This window comes from Athene cunicularia, assembly GCF_003259725.1.
Source record: "Athene cunicularia isolate RWA chromosome 6 unlocalized genomic scaffold, athCun1 chr6_part2, whole genome shotgun sequence".
In the NCBI taxonomy this organism is placed as follows: domain Eukaryota; kingdom Metazoa; phylum Chordata; class Aves; order Strigiformes; family Strigidae; genus Athene; species Athene cunicularia.
The window spans coordinates 1094942-1108998 of NW_020799106.1; the positions used below are offsets into that span (position 1 = coordinate 1094942).

General features: G+C 45.9%; 1 protein-coding gene across 1 annotated transcript in view; it reads right to left on the minus strand.

The window, feature by feature from the left end:
• Window positions 1–11618: 11618 nt before the first annotated feature.
• Window positions 11619–14057, minus strand: part of OGDHL (oxoglutarate dehydrogenase like) — a 47150-nt gene continuing 44711 nt past the window's right edge. Inside the window, exon 22 of the mRNA XM_026852066.1 lies at window positions 11619–13685. Coding sequence (XP_026707867.1) covers window positions 13562–13685 — 124 coding nt within the window. The 3' untranslated portion in view covers window positions 11619–13561. The remainder of the gene's footprint in view (window positions 13686–14057) is intronic.

The following is a 14057-nucleotide window of genomic DNA, read 5'->3' on the forward strand; positions in this document are numbered from 1 at the left end:
TCAAACCAAATATTCGCTTAATGAATATACTGTTCAAAATATGACTTAAAATTGTTCCTCTACTATAATTACAAAAATTACTTTGAAACATTCCCGGTAATTTTGCTTTGTTCTGTCTCATGTCCCCACAAAAGCATTCTGCATTTTTAGCATAAATGTAGCACTACAACCTCAAGGTTTTTTTCATAGAATTATATGTTTAAAATTCTAGCCATATTTTCAGGGTATGAAAGTGCTGTGAGCAGTTATCTATTTATTAATGTGCTTCTAATGAAATGTATAATTTGATTTTGTATCCCTGGTTCCGCGGGTACTGATATTTAATTGCAAATATCACCCGTGTTTTCGTGTTAGTTTTTTGGCTGGAATTTTGTCAGTCGCTACCGGTTCCATCCTTAGATACTGATCTGGGTTTAGGATTCGCCCGGAATGAGCAGCTCCAGTGAGCTCAGCCCCCCTGGGAGCATCTGCAGACTCGCCTTGGCCATTGCCCACGCTAAAAGTCGCATCTGCAAAGCACCTCAGTTTGTTCAGGAAAACTCAGCCTCAGTTCAGGTTATGTTCAGAGTGGAGTGTCCCGGTTAAATTCATGGCACAGGGCACCACAAACTCCTCGGTTTGCCAGCAGGAGCTTCCTGAGGGGCTGTGCTGCTTCTCGAGTCACAGAATCCCCCACACCTCTGTGGCATCATCCCATGCTGCAGCCGTGTCTGTGAAGGGTTTCAGGAAAATGGGCGGTTTTCTTCAGTTCTCATTTAAAATTATTTGTATTAATACAAATGAAGTTCTCTTCTGAAGTTTAAAAACACACAGTCTGTGTCCCTGCGCTTACGGAAACCTAACGTGAAGCTTTTAGAATGTTTCCAGCCAGAAAACTATGGAACAGATTGTTCATTAGAAAAAGGGAGAAAATCTTGATTGACAAACCAAGTGTAATTACATGAATGTAACAAGTGGCGGTGATTTAATGAGACCCCTCGGTGAGACCTGGGACACGCAAACCCCTTGCAAGAGAAGTTTAAGGCGGTAATTGTTTCCCTCTCTCCGTGGGTGTCCGGCCACACGCTCGCAGTGCTGGGATGTACAAAATAAAAAGCCGGTGTTGGCGAGCTCCTGTACTCACAGCGAGCAAAAGCTGAAGGACCCGGATCCAAAGCAGCGGCGTTTGGGGGTGTGAGGACCCGCGCTCGCCCTGCCCCTGCGCCTCTGTAACCAGCAGGACGCGGAGGTGACCCCCCAGCTGAGCGGCTTCTTTCCTACGAGCTGCACAAGATATACAAATATTTTAGTGATACTTTTATTTTTATAAAATAGTATAGATTTATGACGGATGTAAATGTGTATTTATAGCGTGTTTGTCTCTTGTTACGCCGTGTGCTCTCCTGAGGTGTGTTTGTGTTGATGTGTACGGCCTGAGGTGTACGCTGGTAGCGCGGATTCAGCTTCTTCCAAGAGGCAGCTCCACACGCAAATAAAAGCCACCAAGGCAAGGTCTGGTGTCACCTTCTTGTGCCGGGCAGCCCCAGCCCGCGGGGTCCCTCCGCCGGGGCCACCGGAGGAAGCATCTGTTGGCCTGGGGGGGGTGTGGGGGGTGTGTGTGTCTTTCCCGGTTACACAGATGCCAGGACAGACACAGTGTGGAGGAAACTAGTAAAGATGAAAACGTTCATGCTCAAATTTCACTCCAAAGTGAAGGATTTGGGAGCACAAAGCAGCCCCTGGGCTCGGGGGTAGGGTCTGGCTGTGACCCACCGGCAGCTCCCGCTGGCCCTGGGCTACCGGCCGTGCCCGGGTGACCAGTGACACGCTGCCCGGGAGAAGGCGCAGCTATACTCATCCCAATTCGCCACACATAGGGATTGGTGTCGTCTGTTTGCTCTCTATTAGGGAATGAGCAACATTTCCCCGCTGTTCTACTGCTTCCAGCTGCGGGAGAATACGCAATGAACATTCCTGCCTTGCAAATCTGCAGCTGCGGGAGAAATGCAGTTGTATGCGTGCGATCTAAAGTATTCATATAGTCAAATTTTGTAACTATAAGGGCTTTAGATCACATAAACGCGTCCAAAAAGAAGGATGAAATTCACTGGGTAGCACTGGGCACAACGGGCGTGGGGTCACACAACGTAAAGCTGCTGGGAACTCGCTCACGTTTCCTCACTGAGGTGGCCAGATCACTGCAACGTTCCTGGCATGGACCAAGAGAGACCTGGCCTCAACCTAGGGAAACTAGTAAGGTGGTTTTTTTTTTTCTAATTTAGAGCCACCAGCGTGGAGATGCCATCTCTTTCATTCGTTTTATAAATGCGAATTAACTGCCAGAGACTGCCACTGGAGTTTGCTGGAACTCGGGGAGGGCTGGCTGACGAGGATGACAGAACAGCTGGAAGCATGCTGCTTCACGAACCAGGCTCCTTCCTCGGCCTTTTGCTGTAGTTTTCAAATAAATTGAATTAAAATGCTGCAAACAGCTGTCCCGGGTGGCCACGGTCAGGTTAACGTTTGAGAAATGCCAGCCTTTGTCACAGAGCTACGGTGGGGCCAGGATGGAGGGAGAGGAACCTCCCGCTGCCAAAACCAGCGAGTTTTGTAAAACCAGTCGGTAGAATAAGACAAATTTTAAAAAAAATTAAAATCTCTGGGGGTCAAGGCAGAAGCACACGGCATTTCTGTGTTGCTGGGATTGCATCGTCAGCCAGATCTCTTCTTTCCCCGGCTGTCATTCATTCACGGCACTATACACGGCGCCGTAACCAACCCAAAAAGCACCTACTTCATCTAAACAGCTATGCGGGTCGAGAGAGGATTTTTGTCCCTTCTGGTTCGATTCTCAGCTTCACAAAATCTCCAGTCTCTGACATCCCAAGGAATTACTCCTTCATCAGAAGCGAAATGAATTATGCGTCAGCGAACAATTGGGTTATCAAGGTTGTTCACTTAATGTTCCAGCTGTTCTGTAGCACCACCTTAACGTTTATTGGAGATTTCTTTTGAATTTAGTCTTGTTCCATGGTACTTACGAATAAATACATTGCACTGCTTACAGCTGCTGTGCCAGTTAATAGCAAATACAAGCGCATAATGAATTTCTTGCCTTTTACTGCTAGGACCAGAAATGACAGAGGGTGAAGGCTTCATTCAAAGGAGATCCATTAGTGCAGCAGTAGCGAAGCCAGAATTAAAGCTGAGAGGATTTGCGGGGAGTTTTGTGCAGCACTTAACTCCATTAACACTGGTTTTTGCTCCTTGCCCTCAAAAGTGCTAAAACTCAGAGTTCTCAGGAAAGCAAGCGGATACGGTACTGGCCACCGGTTCTTTGCCCCCTTGCAGCTGCCCTGCGGGCAGAGGGACATCAGCTCCTTCTGGAAGAGGCTGTAGGGCTGGTGCTCAGTGAGGAGACTATTTCCCTGCAACGCCAGTGACCTGGATTTTGGTAAGCACGGGTTTACTCACGGCAGCCGCCTGCTGAAAGCGCTTGTGTTTTGAAACGAGTGCTTGCCAGGGCAGAAACAGTCCGGGTTCTGCCGTCAGCGCTTCCAGGCTCTGCACTCCTTTGTCTTTGAGGCAGTTTGACGGGCACAGTCGGGAGAGAGGATGGTTTGGGAGTTAAGGCCGTGCGTGGGAGAACGCTGGCCAGGGTCTTCCCGCATGCACCAGCACACAAGCACAAGGAGACGGGCCCAGGTTTAGTCCCCGGGGGCATTAGGGCATCCCCAGGGGTATCAGGGCATCCTTTTGCTTTCAAAATAGCAAATATTTTTCTTTTGCTTGGGCCTTACTTAATTAGACATAGCATAAGGACAGAATTAAAGCTGACTGGGTGTCACCACAACCGATATTCCAGCCACCTCAAAAGTAATGCTGCCTTTTCCTCTCTATTTTCCATCTCTGCCAATAACTAGAGTATGAAGCTTTTTTTTTTTTTTTTCCCCTCCTGATTTGTCAACACATCCTCTCAACCTCAAGCTCATTTTTAAAACACTTCTGACTGAGGTTTGCAAAGAATCATCATGCCAGACTGTTGGTACCCTGAGCAATTTTCAGTTTGGCCCATAATTAGTTATGAAAGAAAGAAGTGGTTTGCCTTTGCATCCTGACCGAGTGGTGCAGAAAAAGACTGCAGGGTTTGCTGTGAGCCCTGGGCAGCAGAGCGACAGGTTCTGGTGCAGCTGCGGGACAGGCAGCGCGCCCGGCAGAGAAATCCCATCACCCCGCATCGCCCGTCAGCTGTGACCCGCAGGGGGACAGCCGCAGTGACAACCACCAAACCACATTTACAGTGATGCTGATCCCACGCCAAAGTGTCGCCAAAATAACTCTCTGGCTGTGTCCAAAGGCAGTCCCTCTCCAAGGGCCTGGAGATGACGGAGGCGCTGAAACAGCGTTCTTCAGCGAGAAAAAAATACCCAAAGTCGAGTGAAGCAGAAACTTAATTGTCCCTTTAGAAGATGGATATTTCTGCTTTCAACAACTCGAATATAACAAGATCGGAAAGTAAGAACATTCAGACGGAACCAAACCGAGAAGATCAATACAATTAAGCCTGGCTCAGAGAAGAGAGGCGCTTTCTGCTCAGGCCCTCACGCAGGGAGCAGGCTGGGGTTGCAGCCCCTGCCCCGCTCCCGTTCGGCTCCTGGAGCAGTGAGTTCCTTCCCCCCTCGCCGTGACACTGACCCCGTAACTCCGGAGCCGGCAGCTCCCAGCACGGGGGGGCTCAGAAAAACCCACCCCACCGCACGTGTCAGCGGGACGCCGACACACGGCTTTCAGCTCTGGTGGTAAACTGGTTATTGGCCTCTTAGGGAAATGCACGTTAATTAGTCTGAGTTAGTTTAAATAACGCTAGTCCTGGGCAGAATTTACTCCCCCAAACAGAACACTAAATCCCGCAGGCATGGAGCACCGTGAACATCAACGGAAACGCTCCAGGCGGATGAGCTCACCAGTGTGACTAGTTCTGGGTTTATTTTTAAAGTTTTAGTTTTGCTGCGCTCAGCGCCCTCCGTAGCATCACTCTAAGGACGTTCCTGACATACCCCCAAGTTAGAGTGACAAGAGTTTTGTAGGGAAATACTAAGCCGTAATAGATCTACATGTTCAGCTGGAATAAATAGGAACGAGCTTTGAGGAACGCAGGACTTCAGGTCTGAAAGGGAAGGAGCAAACCTCAAGTACGGGCTGAGAACAACAGCTCTGACTTTGCTTTAATGTTGTGACCGAGTTGTGAAAGACCGGAGACGGATTAGAAGATTTTTAATCTGACAGTGAGATATTTTCCAGTGAGACAAAAAATTAGCTCCCTCAGACATTTTTGAAGGCAGCCAGCTGGAATGCACAAAGAGATCCCAGGCCTCGGGTTTGTGCATTTGCTACAGAAGGGAAAAATAAATACGAATTTGAAGTAGCCCTTTCAGTTTGGTACCTGCACCCCAAACACTGCCTGCAATTAGTTACCATGGCACTAAGCGGGCAGCTGGATATTTGAAGGCACTGTACTAGCCACTTGGACAAAGGCATTGAATTTTTTGATGTGTGAAATAACCACTTTTTTCCCCTCAAAGTCTCCCTCATTTTTAAGGGGATTATCTGCCCCACAGATAATCACAGCCATTTGAAAACCAAACCTAGCGTGCAAGTCCTCTCTACGGTGACTTTCATCCCGACTATTGTGATGAAGTCAAATCAGGAGGAAGAAAACAGCAGAAGCAAATTACTCCAGTAGTAACACCAACTAAATTGCTATGCAGCTTTTATGGTTTGACTAATTGTCTCATTAAGACACATTTCTGATCACTGAAATGGATCTCAAGTATTATTAATCACTGAAAAAACGGTACCACAAAGAGCCTCTCTCCCTCCTGTCCTCGGCACCAGTTGTGATGGAAAACACACAAAGGCTCCCCTTGATTGGAGCCCCGCTGCTCCACAGCTGGCAGCCACACGGTACTAATGGCACAATAACACAATATAACTAAAATAGTTTGCCTTTTAGAGTCACAGTCTCTTGTAACACGATTAAGCTCTATCACACGCGTTTCTTTATGTTTTGCAAATGGCTCGGAAAATTCTGGCGGTTTTTCCAGTAATTTCTTCAAAAGGGGAGGGGAAAATAATAATAATAAAAAAAAATCATTAGCTATCAAAAAACAAATTAACAACACTTGACACGTAAAAAAAAATAAATATTAAAACAACTTCACCAAGCGTGGGCAGGGCGGTGTGGCGCTGGCAGGGCGCAGAGTGCCCCTCCAAACCCCGAGCTTGTCACATCTCGCTGCTGACACTGCGCTGAAGCCTTTGGTTTAGGAGCTGGCTGGTAACTGGTGGGGAGAGGCATCTCCACAGGGCAAAAGAGTTCTCTACAACGTCGAGACTGTGGGCTCCTAATTTAGGTACTTCTGGGGTGTTTGGTTTTCAGCGGTATTGAAAGGGATGAAGTTTCCTCCTCCCATCAAGAGCACGTTCCATAAGGAGCGAGCTGGCATCCTTCGACACGCCACTGACAGGCTCTTCACGTTCTCGGCAAACAGGAAGATTTTGCTCTTGGTCAGGACAGTTCCCCTTACCGGAGCTGTAGGTGTTTGTTCTATACTTTATCATATTAAAGACAGCAGCCACTTAATTTTCAATTAGCTTATTCCCAGCTGCCTGATGCAAAAGTGGCACAGCTATTGCTGGGAGACATTTCACGGTGACCAGCCTGAGAAAAAAAAAAAGAAAAGAAAAAAAAAAAAAGTCCTAGGAGCATTTTTGTGGAGGTGGAAGTGGTGCATGGGAAGGAAACCACTCTGTACAATAACTCAAAAAGAGTTGAGAAGATCCAATTTATTCTCAGGCATGCTTTGGTTGTTTTAAAGTGACTGTGAGCGCTCATCATTGACTTCCCCGGGTGCTCTTCTGATCAGGCACTTGGAAAAAATAAAGCAACACACAGCTGATAGCAGCACTGTTCTCAGAAAAGTTCAAACTTCATTGGAGGAATGCTGAATGGATGCAATAGTCGGGGGTTTTTAATAAGTAAAAAAAACAAAAATAAAATAATCAATGTCACTATACATAGTTCAATTTCCTTCCCGTTAATTGCATGTGTTGGCTGCCCAGTCACACGATATAAAACACGGCAGCACAAAGGATTTCCGTGCATCGTTTTTACATATGAAGAGAAAGTCTGGGACAGATTCGCTTTGCAGTCTCGTAGGAAATCATTTCTCCATCTCCCTCCTCAGAAACGGAGACAACCACTTTGAGTCACAGAGATCTTGGGCTCCCTAAAACGTTTTCCAGTTCTCCAGTAGAAAGTGCTGTGCGAGTTGTACGGCGCCTCACAGTTCGCGCAGGGAAGGGCTTTATGCGAGTGAATTATTTTTAAAAATCATTTCTTTTTCAGGTTGAGAGGGAGCAGAATAATAGTTCTAAGAGCTGCTTTAAACTGTCCAGATTTCTTTTGGTTATTTTCGGGTATTTTTGTTTAAAATATTGAGAACATTCCCTGTCAATGCCCACTGGTTGTGAGTGGGGACCAGCCCCAGAGAACACAGGCAGGTCCTTCTGCTCTGTCAAGGCACATATTTACCAGACCCATAACTCAGTGCAGGCTCCTAAGTGAGAGCCAAGATGCATGACGAATTTAAGATGAATCCGAAACGTGGCCATTTACTTCCCTACAACTTCCAGTTTTGATCAGTTCTGTTTTAAGAGAAGACAGCGGGTCCTGCATCCACACACGGGCACTATTCAGACACACAAGTATTGGCTCACCTACACGTGTAAACGTACCCTGGGAGGCATCCCCACCAAGGTCACGGGAAGGATAGATGGAAACACTACAAAGTAGAGCTCTTCGTAGGCTTTGGAATTAATTCCAGGAACAGGATACACTACCAAGGTCTCTCTGTTTATTTCCCTTCGGGCATTCTTACAGAGAGAGGTACCCCAAAGTTCTGCATAAATCTGTTGACTTCATGAGCTGTGCAATATTGTGATCACTGTGATAAATACAGTTTTACTGGTAAAAAAAAAAAAAAAAAAAAAAAAAAGAAAGAAAAAATAATAATAGCAGCACATCCCTATTTTTTAATGCATGTAAATATCAGAACAGTGATGCTGAAGAGACGGAAAAAGATATTATTTTTTTCCTGACAGTCCCTGCAGAAGCTATTTATGAGCAGTCATACACTGACGTGCACCCTCAGATACATTTTCCTGAAGACTGTAGAGTTTTGTCTAAGAGCTTCAGAATGGGTGTAAATAAATGAAAGAGTGTTTGTTTTATAATGAGAAGGGTGTATTGTGGTATCAATACTGCAGAGCACATTAAATAAACATGGTCACATATGACCAGGTATCTATTAAACGAGCAGATCACAAGCTAATTATCTAAGAGTGTAACGAGGAAGCGTTTGGAATCACTGGAGACTGGGTTGCTTTATTTCTGTTTATCTTCCCCTCTGAACAGGCAGCAGGTTGGTGCAATGAAGAGTCTCTAAACAACACAGAGCTCCAGCCCTTCATCAGCTCCAAGAGGACAAAGTTTTGTCAACAACAGCCTGAAGTTCTGACAGACCAAAAATTGTTCCTCAAGGTAATTTTGTGCAAAATATGCTGGCACAAAGCACTATTGAAGATGTAAAGATGCGAAATATTTATGGTTTTGGGGTTTTTTTATATCTTAAGCTGTTTTCAGGGGAAGGGAGATGACTTCCACGGTAAGTATGTATTTCTCTAATATACTGCACACACACACCCCAAAAAAAAACCCAAACCAAACCAAACCACTACACACAGACTTCTTCAAAACTGATTGTTAGTGCCAGAGACCAATATCCCAGGAGTCACATACAACTTTACTACATTAATAAGACTTTTCCAGACTCGAAAAGCTATTGTGTTTCAGCCCACGTGCAAAAACATCCATTCTGATGGACTTTGGGCCATGAAATTCATGAAGAAAACTGCCCACTATTCATCCCACGCAACGTAATCAACATTGCAACCACGGTCATTGAGGATATGTTTGTGCAAACCACTCCAGCACAAAGAACAACTGATGAAGGAGGATTTAATCACATACAATTCTTGAAAGCAAGGCGAAGCCAATCCCTTTAAATTACTTAAGTCCTGCTTAAACCCTGTAATTAACATATAGTAATAAATATTTCATCTTTAACAAGCCTATTGGGAGCAGTTTGTTAAACATTTATTTCTAGTCACGGGGAATTACATACAGTCATTTTATCATGTTCTGCACTACACAATTTTATTTTATCCTCTTTATTTTATCCACAGCAGTGGAGACACTCATTTGGGGAAACACACTCTTCCCTCAGATGTGGGCAAACATCCTCTTTCTTTAAACATGTTTTGCTTTTTACTAATTAAATTTCCCCTTGCGAAGCCCTGGCCAGCACGTGGTGACGGTTCACATTCACTCCACGGCCTCTCCTGCTTCTGTGGAACTGGCTTCCTACAGAAACAGAAACTTTTCTGGAAACCCCAGCCAGGCATCCCTGCAGAAGCGACCCCTCAACCTGGGCAGGGTCATTCGGGGAGGCTCGAGGCAAGAGCCGAGCTCTGCTCTGTGGCACCGCTAAGCCCTGGACAGAGGATACCTGGGGGGTGTTTTCAGGCACCTTCTAGCACCGACTTGCACTTTTTCCTTTACCCCAGGTAGCGCCGCAGGTGAATCCGTGAGGGCACAAAGCAGCACCGCCCCTCCCACCAAGTCCCTGGCACTCACCCGCTATCCCGCTGCAAGGCCAACCAAAACGGGGTCAGCTGAAGCGCCACTAAAAGGAACCCACGATACTGATAGGGTTTAATGTCCATCCAGGGAAACGAATCCAGAGCCAAGCTGAGCTCCTACACAGAGCTGCCTCACTCGCGACACTCCGAGCACATCCTCTGTCCCGACGGGGAGGAGAACATAAAGCTCTGGGTACGGCACGGACAGAAAGTTTCTCTGTGCTCCCATGTGACAGTATCAGTGAATTTATGGACTAGTCAATAGGAATAAAACATAATAAACAGTGAAAAAGGTTTCCGCAACAGAAATGGTATTTCACTGTTTCACGCAGCATCTCTAGCGAGGACTACAATTGCTTTCCCCTCTAAACAAACCAGATCTCCATTTGCCATTAATGATGGCATCGCTTTAGTATCACAAAGGAACTGCCTGATTATTGTCCGATTATTGGGAGTTTTTCATGTTTATGCAGAACAGGGACAGAGATGAAGTGGGTACATTTTCTCCATCGTTAGTGTAAGACATCAGGAAACAGCACGCAGACTGAAATAGAAATTCCACATACTTGCAAGGAGGAGACAAATTAATAGTAGCTCTTCTCCAATTCTTGCTGCTTTTTAAACCACTTCTGATAATTCTCAGCTCTTATTTTGGCCTGTGCTTCTCTTAATGCCGTTATTTACAATGCAGCCTAATAGCCAAAAGGAATAGAAGAACAAAATAAAATTTATCTGGGAAAAATAATATTTTTGAAATGTATTGCCTTCGGTTGAAAAGGTTTCACAGATTTCTTCAAAGTTGCCAGTTAGTAATCTATGCACTTAGCAATTTAGAGTGTTTTCGTAAGCCTTTGGACATCTACTCTCTGACAGAGCAGGCAACAGGAAAAGTTAATTCAACAGAAACATACGTTGAGCCAACACGTTCAGGGAAATGAATTTCAGTGTTTAAAAATTAGTGACGTTAATTCCAGTTTAGTTCAAGTATTAAATAAAATTCTGCTTGAAATAGAAATGTGTTCACTTACTACTTAAAAGAATTAGAACAGCACAAGCCAAAATATTCTAATAGAATCTCAATGCTATTACTATGTTTAACCCAAGGGGTTTGAATAATTACCTTTTTCTAGCCCAAACGCTGCCTCCCTCATCGCTGCCACATTTAAATAAGCCACTAGTGAGGGAAGGAACAGAAAATGGAAAAATGAGCTGCCCTAGTACTCTTACAAACAGGACGCTAATGCCAGCACTCAAAGGAGAAACTGTCAGAAAGAACGGCCATAACCGAGAATTTAGTTCTTACATATTTTTATTTCATTGGGGTTTTTTTTACATTCTTTGATGGAATTTTTATGCAACTGTTATGCCACAATCTATGATACACAATGAAAATGGAAACCTGTCATTTACCACTTACATTTCTATGTTAATTTTGGGTTCTACCTCTGCATATACGGTGGTGTAAGTGCGTTTATCATCTTTCATGCAGCACTGACCTGCCTTATGCAAACTGAGAACACAATAAACGGTGCCGGCAACATTTAGATGCACTCAATTCTTGCCACAGAAACAAGTATTCATAAAAGCATTAAATACACCTCGGGTAATGGTTACTGTCTATCAGCTTCATGTTTTGAGCTATAGAAATGCACAGAAGACGGTATTTGCAGCTCTCCGCCGCAGTACTTTCCAAGTTCATCAGGTTTCAAAGGACTGGATTAGCCTCAATGTTTCAACGAGAGAAAAAGCTCAAGGCCAGCAGCCTGGTTTACAAGGATGCCACTGAGTCTCGCGGACATTACACTGAGTTAGGTTCTGGATCCCACGGTAAGTACCTTACCACATCGATTTTATGCTCTGACAGGATTATTTTTTTTCACCATCATGTTGTCGCCAGGCCAAATAAAGGGACAGCCTAAGGCACACACATCCCTTTCTGATAACCTGCTTGGACACGCAGCACCTGACCGTAGCAAAAAGGTTTTGATGCGGCTGATTATTTTGACGAGACAAGCAGCTTCCCAGCATCACCTGACTATAAACTGGGCATCGACTGTCAAGTCTTTTTCTGTCACAGCCGGGTAAAACTCCCTGCCAAGAGCACACGTATGTCCCAGGCCACGCGCGGGAGGTGGGGGGAGGTCTCACCTACACGTTTTTCAGTCACTTGTGCTGCATTGAAGTGGCTGCCCCGAGGATCCAGCATAACCCTCCGGGCGCTGCAGGGGGACAGGACACTCCTTACTGCTTCCTGCTCTCAGCACCACCAGCCCTGTGTCCCACCACACCCCTCACTGGTACCTGAGCAGTCTCCTCTGCCAGGCAGCAGGAAGGAGGGAAAGTCTCCGGCCACCGCAGTCCAGCCCAGAAAGCTGCAGTCACAAGGTTCACCCAGACCCGAAGGGAAGAGGACTTCTGACACCGGCTCTCGCATTAGGAGGGGAGAGGAAAGCAGTGCCCAGGGGAGGAGGAGGAAGCAGAGCCCTCCCAGGGAGCCCAGCACTGCCGGCCCCACTGTTCTCTGCCCCCCAGCCCCCGCGGGACCCCAGCCACCTTACACAGAGCCAGCTCGCCAGGGGCTTCACTTTTATCTCCATTCTGAAAGCACAGGGCAGTTGATGTCCTAATTGACAAATAAACACAAGGGACAAAAAAAAAAAAAAATTCAATCACTGCTTGTACAAAACCACAGCATGTGCCTTTGGTCAATCAGCAACTGTTACTTGCTCGCCTTCCTCTTAACATAAAAAAGGGTGACTAAACCAGGAATTGTCACTTCAGAGCTGAATTACTATCAGCAAGGAGATGTGAGGCAGGGATTAGCCCCGGACAAAGCAGAGAGCTGACTACTTGTTGCACAAACACAGATTTTTCATCCAAACACAAGTGCTACCAGGTCAGAGAAAAGCAGATCCTCGTAGTTGGGTGAGGGAAAGAGCGTTGGTCCAAAACGGGGACGTTCGCAGGACCCCGCAGCTCCCAACAGCACAGGGCGTCAAAGCAGGCAGCCCGAGGAGTGGGAGCACTTGGCACTGTCACCTCTTACCTTTGAAGTCATTTAATGCTGAATTCTCCTGCTGATCACCCACTGCTCTGTCTTGTGTAGACTTCTTCCCTCCTCAACTACCCCCAGCAAAACTCTTCTTGGTCCCTTTTATTTCTGCCTTCATCATCCTCCTCCACCTTATACCCAAGTGGTCCACACCACTTTTGTTACCACCCATGGTTTAGAAACTTTGTAATCTGGCTTCCTATTTCAGGCTCCTCCTCACATCACGGGGCTACCTTACCATCTCCTTCCAACACCCACAGCCAGTACATTTCTCTACCAAAGTCACCTGTTAACTCTTCGCTTGTCGGTGTCATGACTCTTCTTCAGTATATCCAGAAATAACTGTCAACCACCTTCCCTGTAACAATGCATTTTGTGTCCTTAGTGGCTCTCACACATACTCTCTTCTTTTTTAGGGATGTGTATAACTGCCGTGCTGCCCATGCCTACTCACTAGCAGTAAGTGCCTACAGACTGAGATTGGAGCCTCACTCAGCTAGACACTGCACCCCTGGACACGAGACTCTCCTTGTGCCAAAGAGGTCCCAATCTAAACAGACAAGTGATGAAAAATGGTGGAAGCTAAGTAGGAATTCTTTTTTTTTCCCTTTGCAGACTGGAAAGCAAGGTGCAGATTAATGAAGTCAGCTGCTGGATCGTTTTATCTGGCAAAGCAAAAATACACGGTTTCCATAATTTCCAATATTTCCTCTTTTGGATGCCGTGATTTGAGAGACCCCTAGTCAGAGACGGGCGGGTGCCCTGCAGCTAGAATGTCTTTCCCTCAAAGGCCTCCAGGTTGAAAGCTGTATCCAAGAACCTTCTGAGCGACACCAGGTGCGTGTTCTTGTTGCCTGTGGCAGCTGCAGCAGCAGGCTCCCGGCCAACATACCTGTGTGACAAAAGGAATTGGGCAGACAAACGAGGTGAGAAGAGACACTATTTTGACACTAACAAGCATGAGACCATGCTGCTGAATTCATTCAAGTCAGCCTGGCAGAATTGGACATTTGATCATCAATCTTTCTTAAACAAAAATCAATCTAAGTTCCACCATCAGTTATACTGTCTAGTCAGCTTCCCCCTCTTTTCCCCCTGCCATCAATATTAAGCTGCAACTTCTCCCCCATCGTTCCCACCTACACTGCCTCATAATTAGATAACTTGCTTTTGGCAAGAAGACTCTCATTCCTCCAACAGCTGCACGGTAAAATCCAAGTCTGTCATCTAAAATAAATGCAAAGGTACCCAGACTGAGCTCTTA